The sequence below is a fragment of the Pleurodeles waltl genome, chromosome 5, assembly GCF_031143425.1.
Source record: "Pleurodeles waltl isolate 20211129_DDA chromosome 5, aPleWal1.hap1.20221129, whole genome shotgun sequence".
NCBI classification, from domain to species: Eukaryota; Metazoa; Chordata; class Amphibia; order Caudata; family Salamandridae; genus Pleurodeles; species Pleurodeles waltl.
In genome coordinates, this window is record NC_090444.1 from 993,209,249 (window position 1) to 993,236,092 (window position 26,844).

General features: G+C 42.9%; 1 protein-coding gene across 2 annotated transcripts in view; it reads left to right on the plus strand.

Annotated features, from left to right (window-relative positions):
* Positions 1-26,844, plus strand: part of GRM1 (glutamate metabotropic receptor 1) — a 2,296,169-nt gene that overhangs the window by 2,097,723 nt on the left and 171,602 nt on the right. For both annotated transcript variants that reach the window (XM_069235152.1, XM_069235151.1), the window contains exon 7: positions 8,326-8,452. In XM_069235152.1, the coding sequence (XP_069091253.1) occupies positions 8,326-8,452 (127 nt within the window). The remainder of the gene's footprint in view (positions 1-8,325; positions 8,453-26,844) is intronic.

Sequence of the window (26,844 nt, forward strand, 5' to 3'; positions counted from 1 at the left end):
TTCTAAAGTGATGCAGTGTGGAGCTGCCAATTTTAGCGCAGCACCCCTCTGCAACACTATTTAGTCAATCTGGCCCATTGTGCTTACATTTCTGGTGACCTGGCATAGAAATTGAGGTGGAACAAATTGTAAGAAACTGTGTACAGTGTATCATCAGTGTTAACGTTTTGAAAATAAGACAAATGCCTTTGGTGTGTAGGGAACTGCCAAAGTACTCCTGGGATGAAGTAGCAATAGACATTTATGGTCCCTTCCATGGTGAATATTGGACACCCTATTTAGTAGTTTTATTGGATCTGTAGTCCCGATGGATTGAAGTGAGTTGTATACATGATATATCCTTCATCAGTTTTATAAATTTTTTGGATGAAGTATTCAAAAGGGAAAGTTATTCTAATTCTATTTTGTCAGACAATGGTCCGCAATCTTGTTCTCAAGAAATGGAAAATTATTTTAAGGTCTGGGTCATTTGCCATAAAAGAAGCTCTTTTTATCATACAGAGATTAATGGTGCAATTGAAAGGTTAAGCGACCGTGAATGAAAGCATACTGTTGGCTTGAATAAACAATTTAGATTGGAAAATGAAATTTCAAGAAAGGATCACAGCTTACAGGTTGTCGCCACGTGCCACAACTGGCAAAACGCCATTTGAACTTTTTAAAGGGAGATCTGTGGATACTAAACTGTGTTCGGGATGGATGATTTTGGGAAAAAGTTTAAAGTTCAAAGGTGTAGGCTAATAGATGAAAAAGGAAATGAAGCTCCAGCATGAAAGGTAAAAGAATGTTGATGTCACAAAGTTCGTGAAAAACATTACATTTTGTGTTGGTGATTTGGTAAAAGTGAGATCACCTGTTGGGTGTCAACAGTTGTCAAATTTTACAAAGGAGAAACAGATTGTTTAAGTGTTTACAAATGGCATTAAAACAGATTATGGTAGGATTTGGAACATGATTTGGGTTGGTTTTAGCTCATCATCGACCGGAGAATTAAAGTGAGAGGGATGAACAGTCTATGAACAGGGAACTAAGGCACCATGTAAGTGCAAGTCAAGAAGGTTATAGCCAAAGGAGTGAGAGCATTGGATTGCCCATATCTTCAAAAGATTATATAAGAAGTTAACAATTCATGTAAGCTTTGTATTTTAACGTTTAATATTTTCATCTTATTGTCATGATTATGAAATTTGTATTTTAGGAAAAAGGGAAAAGGTATGGGAGCATTTGAGTTGTTGGAAAGGGTTGATGATTGACTGTGTATTAAGGGGGAAAGTGTGGGATTGGCAAGATTCTGTATTGGAATCCTCTCTTTCAGCTGACAGAGAGAAGGGGAATTCGAATGTGGGGGACAGGTGGAACAAGCGTGAGATGGATGGATGTGAAATAAAGTGCTCCAGATTCAAACAGCTATCCACAGCTTGCAAAGTCTCATTTATTCAAGCTTCACAAGCTGTCCTCAAACAAGGTAACATCAGGCACCTCCAATGGGACATCTTGAATGTCAGCTTTTGTGTTGGTACAACATTCAAAAACATCAAGACAGTCGTGATCAACCTCGTCATCATCGGAATCATTTTGTGGAAGTGAAAAAAGAGTAGCAGTGTTCAGTGCATTGTAACATTTTACAAAATGTTCTCTGCAGCTAGAATCACTTATTCATGTCTAGTGAGTCTGCTGTTTGTCATGTGTTGTGTTGGAGTATTAGTCAAGTCAACAGAATCTCAACTGTATATAGAACCATTACAATAAGTGAACAACCCATAAAAATTCCATCTGTCTGTTAGATAGATACTGCAGCCACTGCTTTAAGGCATCCAGGCAGTGTTGTGGCTCCTGGACTGAGTGTAGGAGATATTTAAGCCACTGGTCAGTTGGTTCCATCATGCATCTCTGTCAACATAGATAGAGCACAGCTTTCTCTCTCATGACAATAAAGGATAGCGTCCTTCTTGTAACCAAGCAGCAAAATTTTCTTGGTGTTCTGGAATGCACTCATGCATTTGCTGTGCCACAGTAGAGAATGAGAAACATTGTAGTGTGAATGTGTCTGTACAGGGTTTGCAACTAGTAAAACCTTAGGAGTCCACTGATGACTGTAGTTCTCTATTCCCAGAAATATCCCAATTTCTCGATGTGTCGTAGGTGGGTTCATTCTCAAAACTGTAGAGAATATCTATTAGGACACTTTCCGAGCTCCTTTCTCAATGTGAAGTTACATGTATAGAACCTCCAACCTGTGTTCCCAGTCAATTGGTTCAACAAGGCAATGGTTTCTTCCTTACATGCATCTTGTGTTATTGACACCACCAGTAGGTCATCAGACCACAGCCGAGTTGTATGGCAACTGCTGGGTCTCCAGATTTTTTGTCAATGTCTGACTGAAGATTGAGGAGATCTCTTTAGACATTTGTGGCCAGAGGTTTCCCAAAAAATTGAAACACAAAAAGCAACTTTCCATTTTCATGCAGAGGAATTGAAAAGAATGCTTGCCACAAGTCAATGAGAGAGAACCATTCAGCACCACATGGAATTTGAAAATCTATTATGGAGGGATTTAGTGCCATTGAACAACATGGGACAACAATTTGATTCACCTACCGCAAGGCCTCCACTGTTCACCACTATTTTATTGGTTTCCACAAGCCCATCACATATACGTTGCAAGGAATCACTAATATTTTTTTGAGGATGCCTTGTTCTAGCATGATTAGACATAATTCCAGCCACTCCCTCAAGTGTGAGGCTGTATTGGGGAGTTTGTTGATACTCTCCTTCAGGATTTACTGTGATTCTCACTGGTTCAACATTCCTGATCAGACCAATGTCTTTGCTTACCCTTTCACCAAACCTTTCAACTTTCGAGACAAGTTTTCTCTTGTTAGCACTAGGAATAACCCAGAGGCTGTTTTGTGTGATTTTAATTGGAAGTCTACATCGTCATCATGTGTCTGAAGTTTAACATTGTCTGGAGTGCAATAAATCACATAATTTACCTTGGAGAGTAAACCCCTGTCCAACAGATTGACTGGACCTGAGTCACATATTACGAATTGATAATCCTCTTAAAGAGGCCCCATTCTCACAAGAACTTTATTTGAAACTTGGTTTGTGGATTGCTTGCTTTCAATACCTACAACCTGGACTTGTTTTCCCAAGAGGGGTATGTTTGGGACCTCTACCATTTTAATAGTAGAGCAGGTAGCTCCCGTATCCACGAAGAATGATGTGGGCTCGCCATTCACTTCTCCATTGACATATGGCCCACTATGGTCTACCTCTAGCAGTGTGCCAAGCATGCAATCCAACTCCCCTTTAATATGGCTGTCAAAAAACAGGAAATGTTAGTGATCATCAGCACTCATAAAAGGCTTCTGTTGAACTTTTGGGTTGATATTCAAATTATGTCCATGGTTGATCATGTTTTGTTGCATCATTAAGGCTTGGGGCATATCAGCGTTATACGACCTTTGAATTTGCGTATTCTTCATTGGCATCACATTCATGTTGGGCATTGAACATCTTTTTCATTACATTTGGGTTGAATCTACATTCTCATTTCCCTGTGACCGGTCTCATTACAAATATGACAAGCAGTGGTCTTTTCAACATGTTTTAATCCATCCATTCATTCTGGTCATCTACCATTCCTCAACCTCTACCTTGCAAACCAAATTTCCCTGCCTTAAAATCCGACCTTGGCAACCAATATCCTTAATTCCTGCACCAGGTTGAGGTATAGGATTTAATTCTTCCCCCACCACATCTGGACCATTCTGACATCCACTCTGCAGCAGTTTAGTCTGTACCAACATGTATTTCTTCTTAATCTCTACTTCACCTCCAAATTGTCACTTCACTGTTTAGCATAACCCAAAATTTCATCCAAATAGACTACCAACAAATCACATTCTGCTTTATACAGGATCTAATTTCTGGGGGCAAACCAAGAACGAAATGTGACAAGAAACTATTAAGATTTTCGCAACCCGTGTTTTCTACGCCACTGTGCTGACTTAAAACTTCCATCACTCACTCGTAATAAGCATGTACAGACTCTTTGAACTCTTGGGTAGATTTGGTTATTATAAGCCAATCAGCCTCTTTCAGCTGAACTTTCATTTTCAGATAGGCAATCACCTGTTTATACCTGTCAATAAAGGCAGGGAAAAGCTAATGACTGAGCATTTCTTGACATGTCAGTATCTGGCCAGCCTATCAACACCTTGAATTCTGCCACAAAATCCATTACCACCACAATATCAAAGAAGGTATTTAGGGCCTGATTACTACTTTGGAGGAGGTGTTAATCCATCCCAAAAGTGACGGTAAAGTGACAGATATACCACCAGCCGTATTTCGAGTTCCATAGGATATAATGGACTCGTAATACGGCTGGTGGTATATCCGTCACTTTACCGTCACTTTTGGGACAGATTAACACCTCCTCCAAAGTTGTAATCAGGCCCTTAGGGGGTTATTACAACTTTGGAGGAGGTGTTAATCCGTCCCAAATGTGACGGATATACCACCAGCCGTATTACGAGTTCCATAGGATATAATGGACTCGTAATACGGCTGGTGGTATATCCGTCACTTTACCGTCACTTTTGGGACGGATTAATACCTCCTCCAAAGTTGTAATAACCCCCTTAGTGTCCTCCCAAATTACTTTTTAAATTTTCAAGAATCTCTCCACTTAAGTGTACCTTTGGTTGGGGTTCATCAAAACTCATTTGTAAATGTGGAAACATCACCAAGGGGGTCATTCTGACCCTGGCGGTCCAAGACCGCCAGGGCCACGAATGACGGAAGCACCGGCAACAGGTTGGCGGTGCTTCAATCCCCATTCCGACCGCGGCGGTAAAGCCGAGGTCGGATTGCCGGGGCCGGCGGTCATCCGCCGTTTTTGCCCCGGCTTGGGGAATCCGCCAGGGCAGCGCTGCAAGCAGCGCTGCCCTGGGGATTCTGTCCCCCATACCGCCAGCCTGTTTCTGGCAGTTTCCACCGCCAGGAAGAGGCTGGCGTTAAGGGGTGTCCTGGGGCCCCTGGGGCCCCCTGCACTGCCCATGCCACAGGCATGGGCAGTGCAGGGGCCCCCTAACAGGGCCCCATGAAGCTTTTCACTGTCTGCCTAGCAGACAGTGAAAAGCGCGACGGGTGCAACTTCACCCGTCGCACTGCCGCAACACCGCTGGCACCATTCGGAGCCGGCTCCTGTGTTGCGGCCCCATTCCCGCTGGGCCGGCGGGCGCTAACATGGTTAGCGCCCGCCGGCCCAGTGGGAATGTTGGAATGGGGGCAGCGGTATTTTGGCCGCATGGCGGCCAAATGCCGGTTCCCGCCTGGCGGGTGGCTACCGCCGCCCGCCAGAGTTGGAATGAGCCCCCAAGACTCCAGGGCACGTGAACATATCAGTGTTCATGCAACTCTCTAAATAGATACTCTCTGACCTCTGTATTGCCTTTACTAGTTTCTTCTTCCATCCTACTTGTATCGTCTTTCTTTTTCTATTTCTTTAACTTTCTGGACCATCAGTCCTTGTGCTTTTGAGCATTTTTCCATTTTCTGATACAATCTACTAGCTCCCTAACTTGCAATTTCAAACTCAGTATTCTCATATTCTTTAAAGTGTGCTCAGCCATAAACATTCTAAAATTTGTAGTTAAATCCTGGCTTTTACTCAAATCTATTGCAAACTCTATAGCCACCTCTAGCAATTTTCATGAGCTTCCCAAGCACGTCTTACAGTGTTCCTACTCAAGAATAAAAGCTCTTTGTCATTGTAGCCATCTATGAATCCTAACACAAGATTTCCCTTTGAAAGCTCCTCAAATTCAGCTATCGATCTTAATACTTCCAACTCTGTAGGAGGCATCTCCATCTCTTAAATTTGTGATTCAGATCTGCCTCAACTATAACAGCACATTTATAGGAGGTTCTATGATGTTTGCGCTCCCAAATCTAGTGAAACACCAACTAGAGGGTGAGGTGACAACAGATGTGCCAGGGTTTGTAATGATTACAGTGACACTAGTGACTCTTAATAATAGATCTTGAATGACAAGGGGTAAACTTACACCTGTACCCACTTTTGTTCCTACACCTACAGCTCCCTTTAAGGGCTGCTGGTTTCCTGTAGACTTTTGAACAATGTTGTATGGAGGTGGTCATGAAGTGAGCAGATCTTCCACAAATTCATCATCTGTTTCACTCTCAATACCTTTCTTTTCATATCTACATCCCTCTCATGTGCTTGCTTTCTTTCTGTTTCTCCCATACATCCCCATGCCCGCAATAAAAGTTCCTCTCCATCTCTGCTGCTCTGCATTCCACCTTGTCTCCGTCCAACTACAATCCTTATTACTCACTTGGATCCCATATTTCCCCTTCACTTTAGCATGCGCAACTCATTCCCATGCTTTCATACACTCCAGTAGGTTCACAATTATTCTTAAACTGAATGGACCATTTGGGGAAAATTGCAAAAGCCCTGCATTCACTGAGTTCCTATTCCCTTGTTTGATCCAAAAACAAGTGTGTAAACCAACCTGGTTAGTCATATAATGTCAAGGTGTAACCTTTGGAGTGTCCTCATCACCCCCACAGACATGTATTAGCACATCATTATTCAACATAGCTCTTATTTTCTTAAAAATGTCATCTTTGCTCCATACACAAGCATCACATAATTGCTAAACTACAAATTAAATGAACTGGTAGTTCTCAATAAATCACAATCACTCATGGCACAAACATTCAACCCTAGCATGACATCACTGAACTGACCACTCACAGCGTGGTACACAATGATGATAAACAACCTGTCTCAGCATAACACCTAATGATGTAACTCACAGCATCACACAGCAACTCATATTTCAGTCTGTTCAGCTTGGCATAGGTTAAATTTTCAAAAGAAAAAAAATGTTGTCTGCTCCACTAAAGAAATATAGAACCAACAATCTCTTTATGGAAATAGCACCATCCTCGTATTATCAAACACACAAAGTAAATTCTCAACCAGCGGTAACTCACATTGACTAGTGCAGTCTACTCCTGCGTGTGAAGGATTAAATCCATCAGCAACTCAATTGACACAGTCTCACAAAGGAAGTTTAATAAATCCTTATCTTGGTGTGGCCAATGGACCCCCATAATCCAACACCTCAACCTTAACAGTCAAAATAAAAAAAACATAATATAATGTTCTATCTATCCTGGGATCTTCTATTCTGACAAATACAATTACCAAATTTCAACTCTCTGCAGTAATCATGTAAATGTTCAAAAGCACAAGCACTTCAATGGCAATTTTAACACAGTGTCCTCTTGGACCCAAATTTGACAACACATCTCAAACCAAAACAAATCATCTTAAAACAAAAACACCTCAGCTCTCCACAACCCACAATAAAAAATGCATAACCCCACTTAAACTCACACTTTTAGGTTAGTACAAATGATTCAGGAGTGCTGGAATGTCATCAGTACTCTGGATGTGACCATGGATGCCCTGGAATGTAGATTGGGTCGGGCAAATTTTAAGATGGAGGGTACATTTTAAATACTCGAAGCCTCAGGTGGAACCATCCTCTGCTATTACCTTTGATGCAGCATTTTGCTTTGTACAAATTCAGAGCCCTTAAAGGGCTCTTTGATAAATTGAGATCCAGAACTAAGACCAGTCTTCAAATCAAGTACAATTAAATAATGTGACTCACATTAGGCTCCACAAGGAAGGCAGATAAACTACTTTCTGCCTTCGTTGTGGGGCCTAAAGTGCTTCACATTATTCAATTGCATTTGATAACATGCTTCAGTTGTGGATCTCGATTCATCAGAGAGTGCATTACGGGCCCTGAATTTGCAAAATGCAAAGCGCTTGATCACCCCTAGTCTTAGACAGTATTTCCACATCGTCAGTATTTTGTCAACATGACTGGCATTTCATGTCAAGATTAGCTTAAATATTGGGAAAAGAGCAAAAGCTGGTATTTTTTTCCCCTATGAAGTACTACCTTATAACAGCTAATTTAAGAGTAAATCACTTCACATATATTTAGCTACTGCCTAAACTATCCCTATCTGATTATTAGGTAAATCAAAGGCCAAGTTCCCATGTTACGCATGAATACAAAGGATCTTTCACAAACTCTTATTCAATTATCAGCTCTTAAATCTTCCAGAAACAAAAAAACATGTGCATATGACTGGTATTGTGTCTGTGAAAAGTGTAAACTCTAGTCTTTAAATAAGTATAAGTGATCACCACAACACTATTCAATGTCCAGCCTATTAAATTATTGTTATATTTTTCACTTGAAGGTCATCCGGAAAGGTGAGGTAAGCTGCTGCTGGATTTGTACGCCTTGCAAAGAGAACGAATATGTACAGGATGAATTCACCTGCAAAGCCTGTGACCTAGGATGGTGGCCAACTCTTGAGTTGACGGGTAAGATGAAGTCTATTCCATTAGCATGTTCACAGGGACATCTTAAGGATTTGGGGGCCCAGGCCAAACGTATTCTGGGGGCCCCTGTTGGGAACAGCTTTGACTTTATGATCCAGTTTCAGCTTTTTCATGCCAGGTCACTTACAGTGCTCAGGCATGCTCGTCCAAATTATAAGTGTGTTTACATCTAATATAAAGGGATAGTGACCTGTGTTTTCAATATTGTAACACAGCAGCAGCTCACTAATATTATGACAAATAATCTCTGTGACACCTCCCATTTCCCATATGTGAGGTCCTATTTTGATCTAAAAGTAACTGTTTTATGGATGGTGCATGAAAAATAGACACAACATTTCTCAGAAAAATGTCTGTACTGGACTATCACACATCACCCACATTAAAAATAAATTCCAGGAAAATGGTATTCAAAACAATCTGTTTAAGAATTACTCAAGGTCATTAGTGCAAGACCCTCTGAAGAACAGAGCTCCTCCATCATGGGCCACCCCTGAAAGGCTGGGGACCGGGCCAGAGCCTGCTTTGCCCATGCCTGTGTTTTCAATATTGTAAAACCGCAGCAGCTCACTAATATTACTACGCATAATCTCTGTGACACCTCCCATTTCTCATATGTGAGGTCCTGTTTTGATCAAAAAATAACTTTTTAATGGATGTTGCATGAAAAATAGACATTACATTTCCAGGAAAATGTCTGTAATAGACTCTCACACATCACTCACATTAAAAATAAATTCCAGGAAAACAATATTCAAAACAATCTATTTAAGAATTATTCAAGGTCACCAAGGCAAGACTCTCTTCAGAACAGAGCTCGCTCTATCAGGGAGCCCCTTAAAAGGCTAGAGTCCTGGGCCAGAACCCTCTCTGCCCATGCCTTAAAACATCTCTGCATGGACGATCCTTATGGAAGCAGTAAGAAGCAGTGGGCGAAAATGATCAGGCCCCCTGATATGGAAAGGAAAAAGCCTAATTCCACTCATATATTCCCTGATTCTGAGAGGAATGTTAAATTTTGATCCATTTGAAACCAGGAATTTGCAGAGGAATCTTAGTTTCTAGTTTTTTAGTGAATACTAACCACCTGAATTGTTTCTCTGACAATTGTGGCAGGTCAAACCTGAGGAGAGTCGGCAGCGAAAATGTACAAAGACTCTAAAACAGCATGAGTTAAGAACCTCTTTGTGAAAGTAATTCCTCTTATCACCCTGGCAAACTGGTAGTGAGAGGTATTTCTGACACCCTGGGGAATCACTATTTTCTTGGTGTGGTGAATACCCTCAAATATTTCCAAGCTTGGAATGAGTGCCATACGGATTTTTTGCCTATATCTTCAAGAGCACAGAGATGTCCCATTACCACCAATGATATTTTCCAAGATTCACAACATTGAATTATGGAAGATACGATCCCTTCTTAGTGGTTGGTGGTCAGGCTTCCTCTTCGGAATACAAGTACAATCAGTCCTAAAGCGAAGATTTGATCTAAAGGACACCAGAACTAATGATGTTATTATTTTTTCCGATTGGCATCCTGGCTCTACTGACCAGAGGTAACCTATGCCTATGAGTCCCACGTTACCCTGTGTTTGAGCTTCAAAGGCAAATAATAGGAGGTCAGTACACTCCTGTTTTGGGATGCTATAATCATCTTTCGTTTTTTTGTTATTGACCTGCTAGTTAAGCTACACTGTGCCCATTGATTTCCCTATTTACCCACTTATTTTCTCACAGGGCGAACAGTATAGTATTATTTTCTACTCACTAGTTCTTCACTAGGCTTAGTCTTTAAATATCCATCTGCCACTGAAAAAGTCATGCAGGAAAATACCTAAAAGTCCACCTGAAAACCCCTTGCCTATTTTCGATGGGAGCAATGGGATCAGAATTCTAATCCTTTCTTAAAACACCAAGTTGTTGAAGTCTAATGCAGCATAATCAAAGGATATGAGACAGATAAAAATCACAGTCCTTTTCCGTCTTCCTCTTTTACTCAAAATCGCAATTACTTGTGCAGAACATCAGTTGACAAGATTCCATTTGGCATACAAATGTCCACCTTAACATCCCCAGTAGTTTGCTTTCTGGATATTCCTTTATGCTGTAAATCTAAAATATTTTTCCTCTAAACCTGCAGTACTGAAGCATAAATCTTAATTCTAAATTGCTCATAACTTGATACACACCTGGTATATACCAACAAGGCTGTGGGAGGTGATTTCGGATTCATAATCTGCGCTTGATTTCGAGTTCCAGCCCATGGTAGAAGGTAGAGCACAATAATAACACATTTTCTGAGTTGCACTGAACTTAGAATTTGTGCACATTGCCTGCACAATTAGCACCAGGTTTTGTCCAAATGATACAGAAAAAGCCCAAATTTACTATTCTCGTTCCTGATTGATGTATTAAAAGGTTACATTACATTTACAGGCAGCCACAAAACGACTAATACTACCTAATGAGTATTAAATAGGAAGGTCACAATTTAGAGCCTCCAATGATTAGCCACAAATGCAGAGATGAAGGCATGTTTTTCCAAAACAGAAAATATTGTCCATTAAATGAACAGGTGTGCATTTTATTTAAAAAAGTTCCCTTTCAGACATGATCTTCATGTTTTCCTTCACAACATGATTCCCTTCAGTCATGTCCCGCTTCACGCTGGCACGACACACGGGGGAGGCACCTAAAATGTAATAAAATTAAATTACCTTTTTGGCGCAGTCCACCGCCGCGCTCTTCTTCCCTGCTGGCTGCACGCAGGCACAGGCTCCCAGCCTGCACTGCGGTCAATCCTGACGCTGCTCAAAGCAGCCTCAGGATTGGCTGGGAGCGCCCTGGCTGGGCGCTCCCAGGCAGACTGGGAGCCTGCGCAGGCTCTCTCCAACCCGGCAACACAGTTGAGCCTACTGCGCATGTGTATTTGACCAAACATACATGCACAGTGAGGGGGAGTGTTGAGCACTCCCCCTCACAGCTCCTCACCCTAGATGCCCCACCCCTTTCACAACGAGGGGATAATAAACATAATTCTGATATGTTCGTAAATCGGTTAGCACCCCAACAATTAGGGTTGGTAAATGAACAATGATTACAACTGGAAAATGTAACTTCAAACCTTTGATAGATCCTTTCCGAATTGCCATCTGGCAGGGGATGCCCCTTTCACGCGCCTTCCTATTTGTAATTCGGAATGGACTGTAAAAGGTTTTTACAAGTTGAAAAGATTTTCCTGACTCAAAAAAGGTTTTTTGTACATTGTGAAAAGCGTTTTTGTGGTTGCAGACCTTGTGATTTTCCAAATTGCACTGTTGGCAACCACAAAATAGCCTTGAACATCAGTACATAAGACCTCTGTTCTATTCTTCTACTTCGCATGCACGTTAGAGTTACAATTCTGATGTCTGAGATGAATTTGTGAACTACTGAGAATGAAGGTGTTAGTGGGTAATTGGCCCACTACAATTTAATTAAGACCACTGTTTTCTGGTCTTCATGATAAGCGAAGGAGGGATTACCTTCTCTAACCGGCCCTTCGAAGCCTCAGTCATTGTTCATGTGGAACAGCTTTTCTTTTCTCTTTCCTGAATTAAAGGGATTGACGGCATTCAGGACTTTATAGGGTACTATTGGAAAACGTCTTCAGAATCAAATATGAAGCATTGTATGTACTGCAAGAACTCACTGTGGAGGCTCCACATAAAACACTGTAATAAATGGGAATGAAAAACTGTGAAATCAATCCCATAATTGAATATATATTTTCCATTGGAATACATTGAAGACTACAGGTAAGGCAACATTAATCCAATTTACACAGACAGTGACTTTTCTAAAAATGGAATCACAGCAATTTCTGTTTTGTAATACTCTTCCAATTGATCAAAGAAGAAAATATATTGAATAGCCAATATTTCAGAAGTTACAAATTCACGGGATAAACACATGCAGGTGGAAAACTACAATGGACAGTAAAAATGATTGCATTAGAGATATGTGACAGCAAAATGCAGCACCCCTTTACCAGTGATGTGACGTTCATTAGCATAACCATTTCATCATGACAGACCAGCATGTTTATTTTACGACTTACTGATTATACATAAAATAGTCTAGCAATGCCATGGTATCGATGCTCTATGAGATAAATGGCTTTCTTCATAATATATTCCTTGAAAAACATTCTCCTCATCAGAGAGAAAGTGAAGGAAATCTTGAATGAGCATTTCAGTGAGCAATGAGTTAACCCATCCTCTTCCCTAGAGTTCCTTGGAATGCATGATATGTGCTACCATCAAGCAAAATAGATCTGAAGTGAAAGGTTGCAAAGGGGAATTGTTTAACCATACCCTGTATTTCCTCTAAGGTTTCCTAGAAAGATGCAGCCTGGATGTATATAACATAAAGGGGAAGTGTCTTGTGTTAGGTACATCACACAGTGGATTCAAAATACTTAGCTGAAATATCCTACTAGAGTGTGGAAAGAGTGGATCTGCAGTTATTCTCATTTGAGTCAAGTATCTGAAGATAACCATCTTGTTGCAAATTATAGGGCTTATTTCCAAGCCCTGTGGTGCAGGGCGGCGCAGCAAGTGCTTTGCTGTGCCTCCCCACACCACCGGGAAAGGGCAGAAATGCGCTGTATCTATGAGATACAGCACATTTCTGTCCTCTCCCCCTGCGCTGGCACACAATGGGCTGCCTAGCACCAAAGCTGGCACCCTTGCACAATGGTGCAAGGTTGCCTGCGTTGTGGGGATGATTGTTTTTGTGCAGGAAGGGACACAATCCTGCACAAAAACAATCAGAAAGAGGAAAAAACAGGGAGAAATAAAGATATTTCTCCCCGCTGCGTAACATCTACACCACCTCTGAGCTGGTGTAGCAATTTGATGCATTCCCAGACTTGTAAATCTGGGAATGCATCAGATTCATTTGCGTTCCATGAGTGTTCAGTGAGAACACCAACATCCAATGTAACGCCCCTTTTATGCAGTTTTCTACATGAAAGAGGCCTGTATTTACAAGGCCTTAAAAAACCACGCCAGGTGGCATTGCATAGACTTGTATATATGAAATGGCACTCTGCGCCTCCAGAGCATCAAATGACGCTCCAGTGGTGCAGTGTACAGACCCTCTGTCCGTTGGGAAAATAAAAATACTAATGTAGTTGGAGACATTTATAATATGTAATTAATCCTGAGGTTTGATCACAAAACTCTGCCACTCTCCATGATGCAACCGGTATCTAGTTTCACAAACCAACCTCAACCATTCATGAAATATTTTGTTTCACACTGTCCAATGTAGGTCCAGGAGAACCACATTTACAACATATTTTCAGGATATCTACTTAATATGCAAATGAGTAGTGTTAGCACTTGTATTCAAATGTATTTATGTAGATTAGAAGACATTCTGATATGAAGTCAGCCTTACAGAGCCCTGACTTAGACAACTGCCAATGATATCTAAGACCAATAGAAAAGGAAGCCTGAGAGCTGTTTAAGCTTCCTGTAAGGAAATCATTTTATTCTTGTCTGCATATGGCCATTCACTTATTCCGTACAGTGTTATTATCATCCACCAGTCTCTAGATCATCTTTTACACTTTATCTTTTGGCCACAGTGGATGGCTGATCATAGCATTTGGCCACCATAAGGCAGCTGTTGAAATAATAGGAATGAATATTTATGTCACTGAAGAAAACTACACATGAAGCAAAATGATAACCACACCATTTTACCACCAAGGTGGTCTTACTGCTGCCTTTAGCACCAGTACTTTAGTTTTCAAGGAAGGAAATTACTTGCAACAGTTAGGTGAACACCTATAAATGTACGGGTTTCGGAAGGTTTACCTACTTTCACAGGTATGCCCACTCAAAAGCACCCAGAAAACAGCTTCTAATCCAGCATTTGCACATATTTAATTTCCAACAGAATGCTTGAATTTCTCCAGTGGCAACAATCCACTTTAAGAATGGAAAATCCAACAAGACTTGATTTAGGACTTGAATTCAATGTATGCACATGCCTCATTTTTCACAACTAAGTTCAACTCAGGTGCCGTATTTAATTTGTGATTAGAACCCATTACCTTTTGCATGGTTGAAGAGTTTTAACATCAGAATGTCATTTTGTTAAGATAATTGTTAAGCATTCTGAATGAAAAGCATCATCCATAACTCCTTCCCACAACTATGGTAGTCTCCATTCTTCCAAAGGCATGATGATCCCACTTCAGAAATATTTGGATCCCTCATTTCACAACTGCATGCCAAAACACAATGTTAATGCTCAAGCTGGTTCAGGGACAATGTTTACTGAGGAAACCAAGCAGCAGTTCACATACAACTGTAACAAATATTGCTTTATTGCACTTTAAGGGCACTTCATTGGACATGATATGCTGGACCATAATTACGTGTCAATGCACTGTGAGCCATAGAAGACTTGTGAAAAAATACACAAGGATTTCACAAGCATCCATCTCGTAAGATGTGCGACATCTCCACTAACCATCAAAAATGCCATAAAATAAGTTTCATCTATTCCGAATCATGGCCCCACAATTGGACTGAAATCCTTTGCATTACAATGGAATCAGCCTCTCCATACCAGATCTGAGCTGTCTATGGTAGGAACTGAAAATGTATCTGTATCCCAGTCAGTTACCCACTTGTTTGGCTTAATTGAAATAATTGCTGCAAGAAAAAATTCATCCTGTTTTGTAATGAAGATGTCCTCCTCCAAAGCCCACAAGGTCTTCCACATGACTGGGTAATTGATTGACTCAGTTACTGACTACACATGTAGCACACACAACCGCTAAAAGATGTTGTAGTACTGCCAATTGCCATACCCCTCGTGTTCCCCTGTCATGTCCCATACTCAGCTTCACTAGTTGTTTCTCCCAGTAAAGAGCTATGCCCCCTCAATGTATAGTGACGTATCTAGGAGGCATGATAATATTTTCTATTGAATATTGTCATTCAGCAGATGTATTTACTTCCATTTTCCCTTTCTATGATATCAGGAAAATATCGTAGGAGAGAGTCTTGAGTCTCTATGAAAAGTGACATGCTCACATACTCTGAGGATAAGCAGAGGTCCTCGTTGTTCTCTTCTGTGTAGTCAGTGTTCAGTCGTCTCGGGATCCTATCATGAGGCACCTAACATTACTGTGGGATGGCAAGGTTCTATATGAGAATTTGCTCTCTGCTCACAGCTGTTGGTGATGAAGATGGGATATTACACGCCGACATCTAAGTGTTGTGTAAAATAAGTGACACACACCGAAGTGCCTATGATGTAGGATTGCTGCTCTTGTCGTGAATGACTCTCGCCTCTCAGTGAGACTGCTGGATTAGGGTGGCACCCCTTTTGTTCATAGGTGACTGAGTCATGCCTACGGCAGTTAGAAGCTGTTGGCCCAAACGGCCCAGATCTCTAGCACTACCTCAACCAAACCCTAAGTCATAAAGGTGATTTACAGGCTCAGCGCATGGACTCTTGAGACCGCTCAGGGAATTTGTGGTGCAACACATCTTACTTCTTTTCTCCGATTAGAAATAAGTCTCTTACACACACAGGGAATGAAGAAGATGCAGGACAGCTCGCAATGTATTTCTTGAAAAAAACTGCAATCTGCAATAAAATGCATGTGCTGCAATGATTATGACAATGAGAAGCAACCAAAGCAGAATGGTGAGGATAAAAGTGGAAATATGAAAACCCCTAACGTATTGCAGTAACATGAAATATTCAATTCCTAATAATAAGGACTAAACTCTTCCCTAGAGCTGGACATGATAAGTCTAATCTGCCAGTACAGTGTCCATGAGAAACACCCCCTACCCCATTACCTTGGACTGAGATCGGCCCCCTAGTCTCCGGATCAGGAATCATAGAAACACAACGCTGTGATTTGCTGCAAAGAGCATGGCGTCTACATGGTGTATCCTGATGGAACTCCCCTCTAACGACCTTGATCTTGGAGGTGTTTTTATAAGGCAAATATTATTGTTTTTGCGGGAATCCTGCTACACGTATGTACCTAAACATCAGATTGTGTGTGCAAACTTGTGTTGGAAATTACATAAACAATACCTGACATGTTCGCATTCTGTTCTTGTTGACGTAAAACAAAAAGAGCATGATGACATTACCAACGTACATTACTAATAATAACACTTTCTCAGAATGACATTAATTAGGAAAATGAAAACATTTCTCTAGAACGCACGCATCTGCAAGAAGTGCTAAAAGGAAATACAAAATTAAATAGAATAAAACAGAAAATATTAAATAGGTCAAAGGAGACTAGGTAAAAAGGGCAACCAGTCTGCAAGCTAAAAGATAAGCTAAGTCCTGTGCCCAGGCATGGGACTAAAATGGACCAACAACACCCTACCCATTGCTGAAACAAGGGTGCTAAGCAATCATGCCAAACGAGGGCCTGCGAGGGCCTGAGACCAAAATGCTCTAACCGAAAATCTAAAAGCATGGTTAAAACCATATATTAAAACAACTTAAAAAATTCATGAGAGATATATAGGGGGTTATTCTAACTTTGGAGGAGGTGTTAATCCGTCCCAAAAGTGACGGAAAAGTGACGGATTTACCACCAGCCGTATTACGAGTCCATTATATCCTATGGAACTCGTAATACGGCTGGTGGTATATCCGTCACTTTACCGTCACTTTTGGGACGGATTCACACTCCTCCAAAGTTAGAATAACCCCCATAATGTCAAAAGTGACAAGTAAAGCAGGTCAAGAGACAGGCTGGGTTAAAAAGGCAATTTGGTGTCACAATTTATATGTTAAAAACAGCCAATGGTCAAATTTCAACAATAAGTGTGATCATGCAGGAGGTCTTAGATGTCATCAAAAGAGACAGAGACCGAAAAGGACTCCACATCGGCAGTCGGCAGAGTGACCGGAAGGTTGACAGAAGGATTCACGGAGCAGAAGTGTGCATAAGTCTCAAATGCAGAGGAACCTGCATAGGCGGCACAATCCATTGTGCCCAACGGTGTCGGAGCCATAAGGTTCACAAGTGGTTTCCTATAAGTTGCCTCGCGAATCAACCTCAGTCTCAAGGGGTATGACCATGAATGAACCCTCATAAAGAACATTAACATTTCCCTGTCCACAGGAGGTATGGGCTGTAGGGCAAGACACACTGTAGGTGTGCATTCAAAGATACACCAGATGCAATGGAATAACGGCTGCACACACCTTAAGACTGGTCTGAATGATAACGGCCAATCACGTCTAGCTCCTCCAACAAGGAACCACTGAAGTACTGCATCATGTGTTCACGGCACAGCTCAGCTGGTGGTAGCTCCATCACTCCGCTTTGCTGAGATGGGACAGCCAATGCGTATCAAAAATAGCAGCAACAGAATACTGCCAATTAGCACCAAAGTGTTTGGGAATCCGCCAAAAGCACTCTCAAAGAGCGAATGTATGGCTGGAGGTATCATTCCAAGGTGCCGGCACATCCAGAACGCACACCTTCAAAGAAGTGAACAATTCCAGAAGTGTCAGATGCATTGAATCTCATATCTGCCTACAGCAAGATGTTTCAAACATTTTGTAATACGAAAAGTGGATACAGGCAAATTTATAACTCCATGTACCAACCATGCCATTGAAGGTGTTTCTGCCACAGTGAAAGGAATCTTTTCTAGCTTTTTGATAATAAGCATTGTGTAAGTAGCTTCCTTCTTAGCCATTATGTGTGTGTCTCTAGACAAATAAAAAACAGCAAACAGATTGCTACTGTCAATGTGTTTCTACGGCATGTGGCCATTTTTCAGAACATGCAGTGCCCATCCTAGCTGCATAATAGAACACAGCTGACTTTAAGCATGTTATTAAAAGGGCATGTCATTCTGAATGATATCAATCACAGGAAACCCAATGTTATTTAGGGTATAAGTTCTGTTGAACAGAGTGTTCATGTCATTATCACAACAGCTAAAGAATTTTCCATGTTTTTCTTATCTATCTGCCTTAAACGTACAGCGGCTTCCATTTGGGAAAGCTTCCACATTTCATTATAAATGGCATACAGGAATCGTTTCGAGTGTTGCTTTCTTGGACCTAACAAGAAATCTTGTAAGTCTACTTCCTCTGACTGGAGACTGAGATGTTCCTTCACTGCTGCTAAGGTGGAAGAGCGTAACCATTGTTGGCATAGTTTACCCACACTAGATGTAGTGACGGTACCCGAGTGTTGACCCGAGTCAAAACGAGAGTCTGTCTTGCCAGTCCTGAAACCCCCTGAGGAATTAACAAAATTTGCCTGGCAACCATTTGTGTCCTTTGACAACAATAACCACCCGCCAGGACTGGAAAGTGAGAAATTAAAGGTACCATTCTGAACCCAAGCATTCAATACTTCTTCTATGACATTTAGGAATGTTTGCCAATTAACAAATTTGGCTGGTGTGGGGGTACTGAGTGCTTTCATTTCTTTTATTTTTGCTAACCCCAAGCAGGATCTTTGCTGGACAGTTTTGTTCAAAAATAAAATTTGTAAGAGAATAAGGTATGCTCTTAATAAAGCTTACCTACCCTGTATTTGTCAATCTTTTGTTCCCCATACATTCTTCAATTCAACAGTGTTTTTCCAAAATTCATAGCCTTCAACACCGAGCCGAGAAACAAAGGAATCTGGATAGATTAATTTGGTGTGAGTTAGCACTATTCCTGAATTTTGGATGATGGTAATTTGAAATAATATGACTCAGCCTTACTAGTGTCATGCCCAGTAAAATGTGCAAACTTATCTACATATGTTTTGGAACTTCTCACAGGTGGAGTTGAACAATGTTCCCATTGTGTTTAATTGTAAAATGATCTGTGTTCACTAGCTCGGTGCTGAAAGTAAAGTCCCCAATGATGATAACAGTACATTTCTCCATAATTTGCAGTGTTCACACACACATCTTCACTTTCAACAACATTGTAATAATCTACCTCAGTAAGCATAAAATCAATTGTCTTAACATCCCAGTCATCGGAAACAACTGCAGGTGTATTTACATCAGTCAATTATATTATAAACACATATGGAATTTGAATGACTTCAGTAGGACTGTGTATATCGAAGTAATCTTTATGTCAAAATATCCCACCAGAAACAGTAGTTGCTGAAATGTTCACAAAGGACAAGTCTCGTTTAACTTTATGGGAGGAAAGGTAAGGAGTTAAAACCTCATCCACTGGCACAACAGCAGAGTGTTCAGGAAGATAATGACCAATGATCAAAAGAAAGAAAACAATGACAAACCCAATCCATAATAGAAAGGCAAACAATGTCACTAATATCCACAGATAATACCATGGATACATTAAATAGTTATTTCGAAGCCATATGTACAGCTTATGTGCCTTTGAAACAATTTCCAGAATTAAATTCTCAGAATTAAATGAAGTTGAAGAAAAGTCATCACTATTGATGAAATAATCAGAAGAAGTCTGTGCAAACACAGGGAGAAGATGTAGTTCTGGTGGATGGACCCACTTCTAGTGGAGGCTCATAGTAGACAATTCCATCCATCTGCATTGAATTGGAGTGATGTAGTTCCATATCTCTGACAGTTCTTGTTGAAGAAGTTGTAACAGGAATCAGCAAAAGCTCATTCTCTGCCCTCCCCATGCTCGAGGAGGCAATGGTAGCATTGTTGCTTGTACATGTAGTTGCAGAATCATTTTGTAGTATTTGTGGTGATATGTCCTGTTGGGAAGTTAGAGGGGAGCAGATGCTACCCAAGGGACCGCTGGGTCTACTGTGCAGAATCGGCCACATGATGCAATTGGATGCTGTAATTGGAGATTAATATTTTCTCTTTGGAACCAGGCAGCGGTAGTAAGATGGTAGTTCTCGTACCGTGTATTCCCAGGACGAACTGGTGCTCTATAAGACGGGTCAAATTCTTTTTTCACAGCAATCTTTTCACGAACCAGATCCCCAACTTTGGGAATCCAGCCAGTAGATGTTGCTGGTGAATCCCTTATTCCCAAGGTGGAGGCACAGGCAGATGAATTGTCATCTCAAAATGGTTGTAGTTCCTGTAAAACAGCGGCATGTTCATTTATGTCAAATGGTGCGTCTGCCGCCACCATGCCAGGACCATCAAGATCTGGGACATACATAGGTATCCCAAACAGGCCTTCCCAAGGACCATCGTGGCAGATTATTCAGTGCTCTGGACCCCATATAGGTGATGAAGCCAACTACGGCCTGAACCTAATACTCTCACTGTTAAGGACTGCTTTAGGTCTTGGTTCATCCTCTCCACAACACTGTTACCTTTGAAATTATACAGTGAAGAGTAATGGAGTTCAACACCCATCGTTCCCTTGGTGTCCTTGAATGCCCTAGAGGCAAAGGCAGGGCCCTGGTTCAAGTGGAATGATTCAACCGCACGTGTACCAATAAAGACCAGCAAATCTTTAATAACCATTAGAGCTTCAGCCAACCGTTATGCGCATACCTACAGGAATCTAAAACAAGAGTCTATTGCAACTAAGATGTATTTGTATGCACCATCAGGTTGTAAGGGACCGCAATGGTCAAGGTACACACATTGTATGGGCCAGTTGGACATTAAGAGGGATATCAGCAGTGGGTGTTTGATGTTTGAGCCCTTTATTTTCTGGGAAATGTCACAACAAAAGGACATATTGCTAGTTCTGTTTATATAGACCTGGCCACCAAACGTGTTTATGTGACAGAAAAGCAGTGGCTGCCACTCCTGCATAAGCAGAAGCAACTCCCGCATGTGCTGCTTTGATGAGATGTAATCTCTGTTCTTGGTTGGGAATTACGTGATTTCCAACTCCTGGAATGGTTGAAAAAGCAACATTTTGTGCACAGATATGGTAGGAATATTTTGGGGGGAATCCTTTTGGCAAAGGCTGCCTGTCACAGCAGCTAGTGTCTCATTGTCTAACTTCATGTAATAACAAGTTATTGCAGCAACAGAAGCCGTAGCAACTGCACATTTGACAGCTTCTTCAGCCAAAGCGTTTCCTACAATGTGTACTCCTACACATTCATGGTACAATTTATGTACCACATTAATCTCCGGTAGTCTGTTCATGAGATCAGCTACCCTCCCCCACAAAATTCTGTGCTTAATGGTGTTCCTTTGGATTCTCTGAACCTGTTTACTTGCCAGTGTATAAGATAATCATTGTAGGACTGGACACAGTAATACAAATCACACACAATAAGTGTGAGCTGTTCAGGATCTGTATGTTCCAGTTCCATGATAAGAGCCTTGAGCTTTGCCAGTTGTGCTGTGCAGTCCCGAAGGATCTGCGTATATGTATTCTGAGGGTGAAAAATACCATCCCTCATCACACTGCTCACTGCTGCACAAGAGCTAAGTATTGATTTTTAGTGCCTACAGCTGGCTGTACTGAATCATTAGTGTAAATGACAGTTTGATATTGATCAAGTTTCAAGATATTATTAGGTGCAGGGGGATGTATGATGGAACAAGGCATGCACCAACCACGCATGCCTGAACAATTCGGTCGGAACAATGACCGCATTGTTTTCACGCATGCCTTTACCATGCATGCCTTTACAATGATTTTCCGTTGTAAAAGCATGCCTATTAAAGGCATGTGTGGAATGGCATGTGTGGTTGTAGCATGCCACCAGCCCCACACCCGCCCTATAAACACAACTACCCCAACCCCCCCACACACCCTAAAAAAAAAAAACTACCCCGGCCCCCACCTGCCCCAAAAAAAAAACTACCCGACCCCTCCACACGCCCCTAAAAACTACCTGGATATCCTCCACCCACCCTGAGCCATAAAACCTACCCCAGCACCCACCCGCCCTAAAACCACAACTACCTCGACCCTCCCTAAAAATAAAACTCCCCTGACTCGCACCAAAAATAAAACTACCTGACCCCCCACCCACCCCTTAAAACTACCCTGATACACCCACCGACCCTGAGCTCTCAAACCTACCCCAACCCCCCACCTGTCTAAAAACAAGCGACCCCCACCCCGAAAAATAAAACTACCCCACTCCTAAATACAAAATTACTCTGACCCCCACCCTCCCCTAAAAGCCTGCCCTAAATACAAAAAGATTCCTGCCTCTAAAAACAAAATTATCCTTTCCCATCCACCCCACAGTAAAAACTATAGTACCCCCACACTGCCCTAAAAACAATAGTATCCCAACCCCTCACCCCCACCCTAAAAACAAAGCTACCCCAACCCCCACCCGCCAGTTAAATTTTTTTTTACCAACCAACCCAACCCTAAAAATTACCCCAATCCTCTCCCAGCCCCACTTACCTGACCACGTCCAACCCCAGCCCTGCCACTAAAAACAAAATTACCCTGACCCCGCCACCCCTGTCCCTAAAAACCATCCCTGCCCTAAATCCAAGATTAGCTTGACCCCCCACCCCTGCCCCTAAAAACAAAATTAGCCCGACCCCTACCTCCACCCCTAAAAACCCACCCCCGCCCTAAGTACAAAATTATCCAATCCCCTACCCCTGCCCCCAAAAATACCCACTCCCCCATCCGCCCTAAATACAAAATGACCACGACCCCCCCACACCCCACCCCTAAAAACAAAATTACCCCGACCCCACCATAAAAACAAAACTACCCCCAGTCCAATTTACCTGACCACGTCCTCTTCCGATGCTGGCTCCCTTTTTCTCTGCCTTAACCACACATGTGCATTGTTCAGCACATGCATGATTAAGGCAGAGAAAAAGGGAGTTGTTGTACCCCTAAGCATGGTGACAACATTGCAGTAAATGTGTCTCGTTGCATTTGCCATATAGTACGTGATGTTTCCCGGTGCAGGGTACTCCTGATCATATTGGAGATATTCTTGTGTTTGTAGTTTTGGGCCAAAAGTGTAGTCAACATCAGTAGCAGTCAGGGAGTTTGCCCATTGAATCCAGCGTGGATGTAGTGCTTTCGCATTGGGAACGCTAGATTTGGTGACCGCCTCTAATGCCAACACTGGGGTAATGACAATAATGCGTTTCCTTTTGGCAAGTGGCCTCTCCTTATTGACAGCCATCTGTAGAGCAGTCAGATTTCTTTCTTGGGTGCAAACCATTGTTCTGAATTTGAATACAAATGAGATTTGTATGCTATGGGTAACGTGTCACCCTCATTGAAAGTGGCATAGGTAAACCTGATGGCACCAGCCACTATTCTGATGACCACTTTTGTTTTGTTGTCACGAGTGTGTAGGTGTTTTGCTTCTAGCATATCCCTCTGAGGATGGACATGTTTTCAAATGTCGAATGTCTACTTGAAAAATCTGGACATATTAAGTCATAGAGTGGTTTTATGTGTATAGAATAATCTGGAATATATGTTCTGCCAAAGTTAAAGAAACCAAGTAGTGACTGTAGTTTCTTAATTTTATTTGGTGTTTGAAGCTGAGGGCATTTTTCCAGAAAGAGTGGTGCCAGGTTCTTGCTTCATCTGATAGCTTGTATCCCAAAAACAGGACACTGGGGAAGGCTATCTTTGTTTTCTTGAAAATAAATTTGAAGCCAGGGGCTGTTAATCCTAAAATGATCCGATCAACCCTGGCAAGATGAATGTCTAGGTCGTCATCCACATAGGACAACGTCTCTGGATCAATATCATGATTCTTATAGCCCTGTGGTAAACGGAAAAGCATTTTTGTGAGCCAAATGAGAATGCACTTAGGTCCCGACTTTCAGGCGCTAAGTTTTGACAGAAGAAACCATTGAAATATCCAAGGTTGTTTTGTATTTCTTGTGCACTATACAGTTGATAAATGCTGTGCTATGTACATTTTGGCCCTCATTATGACATTGGCGGTAAGTGATAAAGTGGCGGAAATACCGCCAACAGGCTGGTGGTAATTACCACCAAATTATGACCATGGGGGTGACAACTCCCATAGACAGCCAATGTACCACACCATCCGTCAGGGCGTTCACACCACGCACAACGGCGGTCGCCATCAACAGCCAGGTGGAAGACAAAGTACCACCCACCATATTATGACACAGGAAACCACCAGGATTTCCGGGGCAGTGCCAACGCCATCAAAAGCCTGGCGGAAAAAGAACCCAGAAAACGAAAGACTCATCAACAAGTACACAGAGGACTCCGCCACCACCATGGACAGGAACTTCAAGTCTTCCCAATACTCTTCTACGCCATGCTCCACCTGGATCACCAAGGCCGACAAAGACGACGACGGTGAGCACAGCTGCCTAGCCCACAAGGGAGGGAGGGAGGAATAGGAGAGTGACACACACACATGCACAACACACACCATTCACACACACACCATACACACAACCAGCTGCAGACATAAACCAATGGCACACGATACACGGCACAATAAAACAAGGACCAGATTTCGGAAGTAATGAAAATGTATTAGCAAGGGAAAAGCCACCACATGAACCTGATATGTACAATTGTCCACAACGGGCCAATGCCCAGTCCAAAGTACAAAGGGCACACATGGCCACAGGGCACAGTCAAAGGCCCAACTTGTCTCCTGACATCAACTGTACAGAACTCTGTGGGGGAATCATTTTGCAAGTGGGCAGGCACCTCAAGGGGATGGGGGGGCAGGGAGCACCTCGGCCAAATTTGGGAACTTTCGCATTGGCTCTGGAGGGTGCTCTATGCCCATTTGTCTGTGCTGGAGAGTGCAAGGCCACAGTCTCTCAGGTGGGTGACTTGCCCATTGGTTCTGGAGGGACCACCATGCCCATTTCTTTCTGCTGGGGAGTGCAAGGCCACAGTCTCTCAGGTGGGTGACTTGCCCACTGGTTCTGGAGGGGGCTCCTTGTACAGCAGTCCCAGGAGGGTAGCCTACATGACCTCTGCTGGAGGTGAGGGCTGCACTGTCTCATCTGGAGGTGAGGGCTGCACTATGTCAGCAAGTTAAGGTGCCTCCTGGGCAGCCTCTGCTGGAGGTGAGGGCTGCACTGTCTCAGCGGGTGAAGCTGCAACGTCTGCAGGAGGAGTGGGCTGCACTGCCTCAGCTGGAGGTGAGGGCTCAGTGACCACTGGTGGCAGTGGTGTCGTCCTGGAAGCCTCTGCTGTAGTCGAGGGCTTCTTCCGCTTCATGGCAGACGTCGAGGGCTTCTTTACCTTCATGGCAGGAGTCAAGGGATTCTTCTCCTGCATTGCAGGAGGTGCGACCTCCTTCCCCTTCATGGCAGGAGGTGCGGCCTCCTTCCCCTTCATGGCAGGATTCAAGGGCTTCTTCCCCTTCATGGCAGTGGCTGTAGGATCCTTACCCTTCCTGGCTGGTGGAGTAGGAACCCTCACTGTCTTGCCTCCACAACTAGGACGTACCTCCACTGTCCGCATGGACTGTTTGGCTGAGGTGCTGGGCTGGGTTGTGAGGACCCTACTCTTAAGGGCAGGATGGGGGGGGTAAGAGGTCAAGTTGGGCAAAGAAAAACCTTATTAGGGATGGTGGGGCGGGAAGAGGGAGGAGTGATGGGAGTGGAGGTTAAGGGAGTGGTTGTTGGAGGAGTACGTCTGCTGGACTTGGGTGCAGGTGCATGGGGAATGTGCTGATGGGAGGTGGATGGCTTTTGGGTGTCTGAGTGCTTGCGTTTGTGACCTTTAGGAGGGGGGGACAGATGGGGTTGGAGAGGACACAGGGGATGCGTGTATGGATGTTGTGGAGGTGTCTGCTAGTGAGGTGTGTGTGCTGCTTGGTGTGGTAATGCTGGTGGGGGATGTTGAAGCAGTGCATGCAGGTGTGTGGACGTGACTGTGAGAGAGGTGGAGAAGGAAAACAGTGGAGGCAGTGGATATGGTTGTGTCTGCAACTGTCTGGTGTTTGCGTGAGTGCTTGTGTGTTGAAGTGTTATGCCTGTGTTTGACTGTGCCATTCTTGTGCGTTGTCTTGTGTGCATGCTCGTCTGTATGTGTGCATGGGATGGGTTAGGGTTGAGGAGACTGGGACTGGGAAGTGGCGGTTGGACTGGGGACGGTAGGGATAGGGACAATGGTTGCCATCAGAGAGGAGGCCAGAGCCTGAATTGATCTCTGTTGGTCCGCCAATCCACTGTGGATGCTCTCCAGGAATGCATTCCATTGCTGCATCTGGGATGCCAGCCCCTGGATGGCATTCACAATGGTTGACTGCCCTACAGAGATGGATCTCAGGAGGTCAATAGCCTCCTCACTCAGGGTAGCTGGGCTCCCTGGGACAGGGCCTTAGGTGCCTGGGGTGAAGGAGATGCCCACCCTCCGGGGTGAGCGGGTACTGGCAACTCGCTAAGGGGCTACTGGGAGGGCGGTGCTGGTATGGGTGTGTCCGCCACCACCAGG